The following is a 12,407-nucleotide window of genomic DNA, read 5'->3' on the forward strand; positions in this document are numbered from 1 at the left end:
TACGAATGTTGGTTAGTCGCCTCTCCGTGCCTATACTCGGACGTACATACGGCGACAGGTCGTTCGGTGGCCTCATGCGAGGCGAGGTAATAGCACCCTACTATTGTTAGCGCTCTGTGTTTTTCGGGGGATTTAGCCCCCGAAAAGAGCTTCGAGGGTAAACTTGGGCAAAAATCAGAGAAGGACGCCCACGGGCATAACAAGAGGCAACACTACGCAATGGACCAACCTGCTTTGGGGCATGACGTTGTATCTCACACCGAGCTGCGCCATCCGACCCATCTGGGTTCAAAGACCTCAGTAGTCGATGCAATCCGTCTGCTGGGTCTATTCCGCTACACCGGAGGGTGCCTGAGCAAAGCGAGCGGATGGTCGGGCCAAAATAGGCACGCAACCTACCAACGTAAACCAGCCAACGAATCCAGCAACGAGCACCAGTACCTAGGTACAGATCCGCCTAAGGGCTCATTGTCAACGTTACACAACGCTTGCCGGCGCGCGATGCATATCGCACGAGCCACGTGCTTCGTTTACCGGCTATCTCTTAGGCTTTCTACCGTCATACATATATAACAACGGTAGACCGAGTTTTCGATGGCAATCAGCTGTTTTGATAGCGGAGCGCGCAGCTGGCTTATATTGAATGCTGGTGAACACCCACTTCTAAATGCAGTTAGCCGAGGATGTGAAGACCGACTCTCGCAACTGCTCGAAAAGTTGTTACGGCAGGTGGCTGTCCGTTAATAGAATTTTAGGGAGCTATTCGTCATTGTTGTGCGAATAAACGGCGAAATAATGAAGTATTTACGTGTGTGTGTGTGTGGGTGCATGTTTAGCCTTTAGGACGATCAAGGAAGTGCTTCACAACTATAGTGGACCGACATTAGGAGGGAAGTTGGAAAGAGAGAAAAAACAACAACTACCCGCACGCCATGGACTGTCATCGTCTAACAAGAGGATCTTGCTAGTGCAACAATTTGACTATTACGTTTCACTAGAGATTTTGTTTCTCGTCGATCGATTTGACCGAAGTTGGACTGGCGCTCGTTGATGAACGGGGCATCGGAGATAAATAATCAACTTGAAAGGTGTGCTAAGATAACAAGACAGTAACAATGTACCTGCTTTTCTTTGAACTCAAAAAAAAAAGGTCGATTCCATGTGCTAACCACTCCATTCTGTAAAAGCATATAAGTAAGTCTATTAAATTTATTATTAAAAAATGACTACAGACTAGATCTGTCTTCAAAAATATAGATCTGCTTTTGAATAGTATCATCCATTGTTACGTCACTAGCTGCCAATTATGGAGGCTGCGGAACCTCCCCACTCAAAGAAATCTTTCTCCGAAGTCCACAGTTTGGTCTGTGATTCGAATGCTGCTTAAAACTATTGAATTATGGTACCATCAGGCAAACGTAACAGGTCGCTTGGGCATTAGTTACATCTTGTTTGGTAGCTATATTTATTTATTACTACCGTGTGCATATATATAATAATAATAATAATACACACCTCAGTTTTTGGGTCGTAACTTGATGAAGTTATTTTGGTAGAAATAAGGCCGACATTAATTGTTTGTTTTATCATGTCGCCACGGTCTCTTTTTGTAATGGGATGTTTTGGCAGACATTACCTGTTGTCGGAATATGCTGTTATGCCCTATGTATAGTAGAATGTTAGCTTCATTTTATAAGAAAATTATAAGGAATTACTTCGCCAGTGGATATTTCTGGCTTATTTTAGCTAAGTCATACACTGTTGTCTCGCTCGCAGCATCGCTTTCGTACTTCCGCATTCTGCCTGCCCCCTTCAACGTCGATGAAGGATCATTTTTTTACCCCTATGAGAGCTCTAAGTTTTCTGTCCAAGTAGTTTGCCAGATACGAATTCATGAGATAAATTGAAACGGACAGCGAATCATTGCTTTACGCTGATAAAATTAGAACGGTGTACACCGTCATCAAATAAAGATTTCACAAAAAAATAAAGATACATTAATATTGAAGGGTTAAGTTGTCTCTGAAAGCTTTGTCTTCAGGTATATTCATTTCTAGTCGCCTATTGGTAGAGTGCAACTATGGTGTAAATAAGTGAGTCTTTGAATGAACGGTAAGAACGAGTTTAGATACGAATTCTGTGTGTTTTACAGCTAATCTCCTAGAGAAGTTTTCTAGAAATACTCAAGACTTTTCGAAGCAGTTGAAGGTATTAATGATGCAGGCCTTACAAATTATCGGCCGCCATAACTCCTTCGTATATAGTATATACAATGTATTTAGGACAAATCGGCTAACCTCGATTTATATAGTAATTTCTTTAAAATTTTGATGTATAAACTAGACCTTTGCGTGCAATTCGATTAGACAACGATTCATATAGTAATTACGTGTGCTCGAACTCAATATAGATGGGCTTTCCCTGAGGTGAGACTGCTTCATCGAACATTAACGCTATCCAACAACAGGACCTAATTAGTTAATTGATATGTTTTTTTTGTTCGACTACGTTTATAATAAAGTATGACATTATACTACAAAGCTAAAATTTACCGTATAATTTTACTTCATCATTATCGCTATTATGTAAAATAGGTCAGCTTCTGTAATTAATATTGATTTTTCGTATATCGTATCGTTTGTCGAGAGGGCAACGGTAATACCCTTGCAGCTGAGTGACTTGAGAACACCCTGGGGGCGCCTTTATTTTCTCATTGACGTTTTTATTTTTCCCATTCTATAGGAGAGTAGGCTTTGTTCGAACTGATAGGCCATAAGACAGAATCCGTTCGGCAACAAAGACCAACGCCAGTACACACCTCTTGGTATACACATAATAGATTTTGGGACACAGTACATGAAAGTTAAAATCGACGAAAAAAATAATAGGAAAGTGGAAGATATAGATATATATTAACTGCTCTCATCGATTGTAGTCGTATTCTACTTAGTTGAGAAACACTTGTGTTGTACCATTAGGGATATTTTTCCCCCAGTCTACCGAACAAAGTAAATGTCGGTCATTCTTAATTTGTACCTGTTTAAAGTTACAATTTAGCAAATATATATCAAGCAAATTTTTATCTTAGAATAATTTTACTTTTGAAAAGTGGTCTCAAACTATCGTCCTCTACAAGAAACAGCTGTGCTCGTATCAGACGAACTGGCAAAGTTCAAAAAGCTCATAAAGTTAATCTGTGTTTTATGGACTCCGAGATTTGGGACATTTTGTAATTGCAACTGAATAAACTGTAAATAATTTGTCTATATAATAATATAATTCTTCGACAATAATAAATTTTAACACAAATTCTTCTGCTTTGTTTTCAGGTAAGAGCAGTATAAACAGAACGGAGTCCATCTAAGTTACGCAAGCATAAGAGCCCAATACGTCCAACGGGCTAAAGACTCTTAATACTACTAATCTTGTCATAGTATTTTTTCATAAGTTTTATATTTACGTAATACAAATAAACGTTTGCAATGGGCCAAATGGCTAGTGGTTCGATCGACTATTGTAGTTTTATCTTCCGCGTCGATATTTAAATTTCGCGCGCTTTCTTATATGGCTCTTTTCCATAATATGCGGGGCGGTCGCAATAAATTAGGACACTGTTTGACGGGCTGTTTTTCGTAATGGGAAGAAATTGATTGATATGTTGTCTTTTGATACCAGAGAAACAACGGTATTTTGTATGACAAAACCACAAACTGCGCATGGCAAAGGCAAAAGGCTCGTGTTCGGAATATGAATGAAGGCTCCCAGTGTCTTCACATTGGACGAACCCCCACCGAGGTTATACGCCTTCTTGATTGCCCGAAGCGATTTTGCCGGTTTTCATGCTGCTTCCAAAGAAGGTTTTCATGCAAGCAATGCGGAAGATTCATTACAGGGATTAGATCCAAAGCGTTTAAAAATCATTAAAAGGGCCATTTCTGATTATCCGAAAGCTTATATGCGGAACTGAGCGTCTGTTTTCGAAGTACAGAAAAACAGTATCTTTCATCAATTAGGTTGCCCATATAAGCCTCAACGGTGATTTTTTAGACTTTGATTTTTTTCGGACCTTTTAGTTTTTCGACCGTTTCGAGCCGAATTTAGCGTGCTCGGGCGAGATTTCAACACGTTTGTACGCGTGAATATAAATTTACTTACGATTATTATTTCATTAAAGAATTATACGCATTTTGGGAGATGTAATTTTTAACTCGAAATTTTTTAATTTTGCAATTTAATCGAAACCATAGCTGAAGCAACTTGAAATTACATTGAAACTTACGCAAAAAAGATGATTTTTGTTTAGATGTAGCATGAAAGCAGGCGGTATCTTTGATGTTGACCATGCTCTATATATACAAAACTTTTGATACGTAAAGCTGTTTATTCAGCTACGATATCAATAAGTCTGTATCCATAACAAGCTTCGTAAAAATTAAGCCCTATAATTTTGTAGTATTTGCCAGAGCTTATGAAATTAAGCGTTATTAGATTACTTACTCAGAATGCTCTGTGCAAAAATATGTTCTTTCGGGTACAGTGCAGAGATACGTTAGCACGGACCTGTACATTGATTCGGTCAAACATTATCTATAGCGGCTGGGAAGATCACCAACTGAAGAAAGTACTGTGCAGTTTGCTATACTTCAAGTGTTTATACCTAGACTGCCTGTTAACTTCAAACTTCGATTAACTTGACACCTGGAATTTATTTAGATGGCAATGTCTACTTTTCAGAAAGGCTAATGCTAGGTTTTTACAAGGCGAATGTAGAGCAGGTCTAGCATTTACTATAAATGTAGCAGAGTTGAAAGCAGCCGAATACCATTTACCTTGTTTATATTTTGATAGAAATTATATAATTATACGTTAACCTCCTGTGACAAGGTCTACCAGCTCATACTGGTAAATTTCTATGCGAGCAATAATGGTATTGAGCCAAACAATAGTAACGTTACTATGGCGTTGTTGGCTTTTCGATCTCATTTACGAGGATTCGTCCTCTCGTGTATTCATTCTTCTCGACGATCTCTATAAAATAATTGATTTTTCCCTGTGAAGCAGAGTAGAGCCTTGTCGGACATTTTTCAGAAACAGCAAACCATACTTCATTTCAGTTTCCGTGTCCTGCTCAAGTTTTTCATTCACTGGCTCTTTTTGGTATTTTTGAAACAGAGCCCATTGTTACGGTCGTGATAATACCATCAAGCTGCAAATATCCTTTTAATTCTGTCAAGAAGTTCAGATGGAATAAAAAATTATAATATATAAATATTGCATGCTTTTTTTCTTCCATGAAATTCATTTGAAAGATCGATAGTTTTTCAATTGCGTTATTATCGTTATTGTTATTCTACGAATATTTGAGTTGATTAGATGTTATATTGACTTGAAACATAGCTCAAACATCGGCGGTATAGGCATTAGCTATAAATTAAATTTATCTTCCTTTAATTACATAATTTTTCACAGATAAACATCGTACCACAGTTTGCTCTGAAAACATTTACATAGCACCAAGCAAGTAGTAACAATAATCTCATATATTAAAATGTTTACTAAAAACATCACCAAAAACTTAAATGAGTGAAATGTTATTATTGCTAGATATTTGGTTCCATACGATATAGACTTTAAGATAGTATAGGCGGTGTCAATATGACATTTAGCGCACATGTCGTTAGGAACTCGTACAGGATGCTTCAGGACTCGAGGTAAGTTATAAGGGAAGTTGTAGACCTCATAGTCTTTCCCAGTGGGCTATCTGGAATTTGAGCTCTTAAAGTTGAAATTATGAAAATTATGAAAGAAAAAGTGATATACCAGATATACTTTTAGGAAGTAGATGATTGTGTTGGAAATGCTTGGAAAAGTAAAAGTATGTGCATGAAGGATGAGAGGCGCAGACTCTCTCCTACATGCACACTGATGTCAAACTTCAGCAACTCTGGGATAAAGTAAGTTAAGATGAATTCAGTGCAATCGTGCGATGTGGCAGAATTGAACGAGCAGTCAACTTTTTAGCCAAATTATTCATGAACATCACAGAAAGTGGTCGAAGTAGTGATCGTTAACTCACCGCACGCTTAGTGCGAACACCTATTTTCTAAGATATCGAGTATTTCAAGCCGATAACGAGTGCCTCAGTGAAAAACATTTTTACTGACCGAAATACAAGAAAATCAATCCATCGCTTGAAAATCAATACTTTTCATCTACTTTCATTAAAAAAAATAAATAGAACTCGCTAAGTGGGCCCACTGCAAACAACAGGCCCCCAAATGTTAATAAAATAATTCTAAATATTGATGTTCAAATAGAAACGCACGACAATATCAAAAGGAGCTAAACTACTTAAGCTGATAGTCTGAAGCCTACTTGGTAACTCTGACCGCAGGATTTGTCCCAGAAATACCCGCTACCTTCGAAAACATCTGTCAGTAAGTTTTTACCATGTCAAGGGCGCGTTATACTTAAGGACTGTCATTTCAAATATTTATTGTAGCATCAACACTTGGCTACGATGGGTAATGAACTACTACTTCACAAAGCAGTGAATTGTTTGGATGAAATGCCACGTTTTTAACAATTGAAGCATGTTTTAGAAAAACTTCCGCAAGTTTCAATGGTCTTGGAGTGACAGCAATGAAAGAACAGAGTCTTACCTTTGCACGAATCTTAAGCGTTCGGCCATGGTAGAGATCTTTCGACAAATCAATTTGTTAGACAATCACATAATTCCACAGGGATACGGGCTAAGTCTTTTTTTTAATAAATTTTTATTTCCCTAGATAAAATGAATACTGGTGCCCCATGGTTTTATAATTTAAAGTGCTTCAATTAATGGATTCTGTCAACTCCTCCTTCAGTTTTGAAACACCCTGTATATGTATATACGTTCATCGAAAAAAACTGCTACAATTTACAAAAGAAGACTTAGGCGCGGTACTAAGTTTTTGAATATTGCTTCCGTGATTGCTTCCATGGGAAGACATCGTTCATGAACTATTTTGTTGTTATACATTTTTCTAAAACATCTCTTTTAGCTTTAGCTAGCACTCAGAAATGGCTATAATTTTAATTTGGTTTCTGCTACAGTGGCGCTTATATGCAATCTTCTCTGCGAATATATAAATCAAGATCTCTGACCCAGTAAGTCCGTAAAATCCAGTTGGAACGTCGTGTCAACTATTACGTCTGCTGTATATTCTGGACATTTTGGAGGCGTAAACGTAAACCTAAGTCTTTAACTATAAGCCTGCCGACATTTCATGTATATCGATATTAACTACGCCTGGTAAAAATAACCGATCCATAAAAAATCTATCGTTTTTCTATGAATAAACGTAGATTTTCCATGGTGTTAAGATCGATGGCTACATCAAGTTCGAATACGTGTATTTGTAAAAAAAATTGCAAGCCAATTGACATCCAGTGGTAAATTTAGTGATAATAAATCTGCATTATGGAGCTTAAGATTTACATTACCTATGCTAAAATCTTGTTTTGAAGTCCTATACTCAACTGTGAAACGGCGCACTTTTTAAAAGAAAGTATTAAATCCAATCTTTTAGTTCATTCGTAAAAGTCTACCAAAGCTTGGTGCATAACAGAATTCTCTTGTAAGCAATATTCAGGTCCGTATATTTTCGCCGATATTGACGGCGGCGTATGTGTACAATGGAGAGTCTATGTACAATGCATGATGTCCCGAAGACGTTCACCCATTACACTAGCACTCACGGAATACTGACCATTTACACGTATTTTGAAAGTTTTAAATTGATAAACGCTTTCCCTCAACGAGCGGAAGACGGTCAGCGATTTCCAGTATATAACGCATTCGAAAACAAATTTGAACTCGAAGTTCACAGTACCGAGGGATCGAGACTCGCTACATTAGGTGTCCCAGTCAAATTGAATATCCAGCTACAATGTTCTTCCGTATTTTTGTCTACAGAAGAATTGTGTATTGATATTTTTGATAATTTTTGAGTGTAGTTTGAGCCGTAATAATTTTCAGGATTTTACGCGCAATAGCAGTTACTGGCACCGGTCAAATACTCGAAGGATCTAGTTTTTAACGTTTTTTTTTATAGACACAATAGTTATCCTAAGGATTTCTAGTATTCCTCATTCGTCGGAGGACTTTTGAAAGATTGATGAGAGCGACGTGTTATTAATTAACAATCCAAGCTTTTGATCGTGACTAAAAGCATAAGAAGAATCTGGCGTTTTATTTGCTTTGAACTGTAACTTCTTCAGATGTTGCCAGATGTTTATTGCACAGACAACGACGGCATCGTCAGCATTCTGAAGAGGTCCTGCTCTTGCGAACGTTTTCAAATTTCATCGATGGCCTATGTCTTTTTTAAGTGTTTTTCAGGTTTTCGACCTTCTCTCTATTGCTTGTGGTGGATATTCCATAGGATCTACAAGTTACATTTAGAGAGTCCCTTGACGCGATCCTTTTGCGACCATAGTCTTGAACGCCTTCACAATACAGACTGCATAGTGTAGAGTGTTCCCTAGTACCGCGTTGGGTTTTCGTATTCTTGGCTATTGGAGTTGTATCCTTGTTTTTAGGCTTGACGTGCTTTTTTAATCCACTCAAGTATGAAAAAGACGTCTGAATTCTTTTTATCCGTAGGGAACAGATTTAAACGCTCATTTTTGAGGCTGACTCATCGTTATATAGAACAACATACAGTATAAAAGTGGCTCTTTAGTCGTGACAAATTGATCCTGGTGTGTATTATGTATTTGAGTAAGATATTTTATTTAGACATTTCTCAGCTGTTCCGGGTCATAACAGAGTTTCTTCCTTGATTTTTGGTTGACTGAGATCATCCGACATTACATTAGCATGCTGTGAATCTGCGAGACCTTCTAGCTCCACGGTTAGCTTCTTCATGTAATTTAGCAGCCGTTGGAGTTATACTATTGACAAAAAATAGATCAATGTTAGATACATCGCACTATCGTGGAAGGTAAGGTCGCAGACGACTATCTGAGATGAAAATTCGGTAATTTTGATGTTGGCACACAGAAATATACTTTGGCATCTTGTTGTAACAGATCGCTGCAAATTACGTTGTCGTAGTTTACGTCTGTCATAGAAATTAGTCCAATTTCCACGAATACTAAGATTAGATGTATTTATTCGTGAGTGTCGAAGTGATTGTGCAGTCTTTCAGCAGTTATACTTGTGCATATTCTCGTTACACGCAATTCCCTCGTGTTTATCTATATTTACGCTACGATATATATTTAAGTACGATGAAGGAGTTTCTGTTAAAATACTAGTCCTGCTAGCACTAGTAATACTGCTAGTACTTTTTTTTTATATTACTATCTTTGTGTCTTCCCCTTATTAGCGATTTTGCCAACTTTTGTCACTGTCTTATTTCTCATAAGTCTTTTTGAGCTGAAATCCCTGAAGAGTAACTCTATTGATACTCCAGTCTCGTTGTATCTTTTTTTTTGCCGAGAACACGTCGAACATAACTTTCCGAACGGTTTTTTTGTAAACTGTTGCTGACTTTATTGAGGGCTTGTACCTGCTCTACTAACCGATCATTCGTCTTTGTGAGCCATTCCACTGACAGCTTTACCTCGTCGCTTTCCTGCTCAGGATATGTATATGACGTACTTGTAAGATATTCGAAATAAAACACAGAAGATATTTTTCTGAGACCAGACCTGCACTTGCGGAAGGCTCTTCAAAAATGTTTGTATAGGCTATCAGATCGTCGGTTGTTATTAGAGAAATCAATCTAAGATAGATGCCATATTTATTAAGTATATATCGATTAGTTAGTGATTCTCTGAGTTGATAACTCATGGTAGAGTCAAATTGTCTATTCTGATCTTGAAGCAGAACGATATCATTGAAGTTACCGAACTGCAGTAATATCTTGTCTATTTGAAGTTGAAGTCATTTTCAAGTCTTTTTTTTTTTTCTTATTTATGTTAGAACTCTAAACTGGCCTCTAGCTCGATGCCTTAAGTATTGTAACATAACAGCTTTTAAATTTTCAACCATTTCTACTGTTCACGTTCATTGAGCATATCGTCAAACTGGCTGGTAATCTTATACTAGGATTCTGGTACAAGTGCTATAAATTGAGGTGAACATATGGCAACGTATTTTTGAATAAACAGATTTTACAGTGGATTCTTAAGGTGAAGACGCTCGCTTAAATATTTCACAAATTTAGGTCTTCAAGATGAAGAAGATTGCTTGAAGAATAGATTTTTTTTGGGTTAACTAGATATTATAATTTTTTCAACATTGAATAATAATTTCAATTTTTTTGGCTTTTTAACTAGTAGTTGATTTTTTTGCGTGATTGTATATTGAGACATATATTTTCGATATCCATAGTATCTTTGAACATAGAGAAACTTGAAATGTATATTTAACGTAATATATATATATATATATATATATATATATATATATATATATGTATAGTCGTTTATTTACATATTAAAATATTTAGTTAAAAAAATTATTAAAGACAATAGCGTTCAGTATATTAATTGTCTAAATGTCATTCCTCAAATCATTATAGCCCGAATGGTATGTTCACCTTCTAATAGGAATTACATTTGGGGTGGGTGCATTTTCAGCCTTAGCCCGTTTTGAATCGGCGGTGTACGCTGTGCTACCGCAGCTGTAAGCAAAAACGAAGATGTTCCGCATTGCCATGGTGTTCGCAGTGTCCAGTCAGCAATGGTCGATGCTGTCGACGTTTCATCTGATGCCTCTAGCGGAGTGCCAACCCTGCTCGCCTTTTAACCCATTGGCGACTAGGCAATTTTATCATTAGTAGTAGCATTATTGTTTCTAGCAAAGACAGAAATACAACAGCAACGAGTAGAAAGTTGATCGTTATCGACTTCTCAATGCACGATTTTGTTTTTGCAACGAGTTTCACCGAATTGAATTTTTCCATTCAATGAAAAGTTTTCAACTTCGTTTACTGTTATTTACGTTGTTATTTATGCTGCCGCTGGCACCGTTTCTGTTAAGTTAATGTTTCATTCTATTGATTATTAATATAATTATCCCAACTATTGAGAATATTACATTCACGTAATCGAACGTAACGACGCAGACTACGCTTACGGTCTCCGGTATGAAGTTGCTCACGTTCGTATTGGTTTAAGCAAGAAAACAGGAAGATTTTCGGAAGAAGCTAAAAAAGAGAGACTACGGATATATGTAAGAGGTTATAGAGAAAGAGTATTTATTGTTGGTTCTACCACTATGAGGGCCGTTACCACCCCAGAAGGTTGACGAGTAATACACGACAATTGAAGAAATCTAGTTAATTGTTATTAGACGAAAGATGATAGAAAGAATAAACGTTTAGAGTTTGTCGAAACATTCTGCATGCAACGATATACGAAAATAGTTCGTTCGATTTTTTATAATCGCCACCAAAGACCAAAAAAAATTGGTGGTTTAGAAAAAATACAATATCGTAGATTTTTTTGCATGCTAGCGCTTGCACAAAAATACACTCGATTGAAACGTACGGACCAAGAAAGGCATAATCGTCTACTTTGCTTAAACGGTGATCCTGGCAGCCTTAAACAGGTACAAACTCATTAGCTTTTAAGCTGCACTTCAGCCTTAAAAAGAAATAAACCTTTCCTTATCTGTGGAGCGTTCCCAGCCCACTTTGCCTTGCATTGCATTACGTGGTCACGAGTCTTCTTCGAGACCGTTTCGAAATAACAAATACACAATATGCCGTACATCGACGATGACCTTTTATGGTGTCAGGAGCAGAGTGACAAAACGATGACAGAGTTGACCAATTTGTCATGCCTGGACACCACGATCACGCTTGTATCAACCGGACCAACTCCAGTTGAAGGCACGCTCACGGAGCTCAGCCACACCGACCTCACAGGGCTCGCAACAGCTCCGGACGCGGAAGAGTCCGAAGAGCTCTTAAAGTCGCTTAACGATTCGCATCTCGACAATATCGAGTCTATCTTTGCCGATCTCGAGCCACAAAGCAAACAATTAGACAATCTAACCATTCTTGGCGACCTACCGCCGCGGCGACGAAAGCGTAGGAAAAGTGCGGATAGTACGTCACATCTGACGCCAACCATTGCCCCTCTGCAAGCCGATGACACATTCTCAACGGTAAGTTTCACTAATGTAAAAATAAGGTTACATAAAGTCTTAAAACCAAATTAAATAGTTAGTTAAATTAATTATATCACCGAAATTGAAGTTTCTGAGACTAACCGTTCCGTTTTACCAATATGTTATCTATTGTCGCTTCATCTGGATTTCTGCCGGTGCATCCATGTAGCATCTTGAAACAGCTCTAAGAGGATCAGTGTAACATGTGGTTATGTTTAGCACTTCTCATGTAGATCTC

The 12,407-nt window shown here is 37.6% G+C and overlaps 1 protein-coding gene across 6 annotated transcripts in view; it reads left to right on the forward strand.

The window, feature by feature from the left end:
* The window catches only part of LOC111270799 (uncharacterized), an 82,299-nt gene that overhangs the window by 67,877 nt on the left and 2,015 nt on the right, over nucleotides 1-12,407 (forward strand). For all 6 annotated transcript variants that reach the window (XM_086972644.1, XM_086972641.1, XM_086972642.1 and 3 more), the window contains one exon: nucleotides 10,633-12,166. In XM_086972644.1, the coding sequence (XP_086828770.1) occupies nucleotides 11,759-12,166 (408 nt within the window). In that variant the 5' untranslated portion in view covers nucleotides 10,633-11,758. The remainder of the gene's footprint in view (nucleotides 1-10,632; nucleotides 12,167-12,407) is intronic.

The sequence above is a fragment of the Varroa jacobsoni genome, unplaced genomic scaffold (genome assembly GCF_002532875.2).
Source record: "Varroa jacobsoni isolate VJ856 unplaced genomic scaffold, vjacob_1.0 contig00123, whole genome shotgun sequence".
In the NCBI taxonomy this organism is placed as follows: Eukaryota; Metazoa; Arthropoda; class Arachnida; order Mesostigmata; family Varroidae; genus Varroa; species Varroa jacobsoni.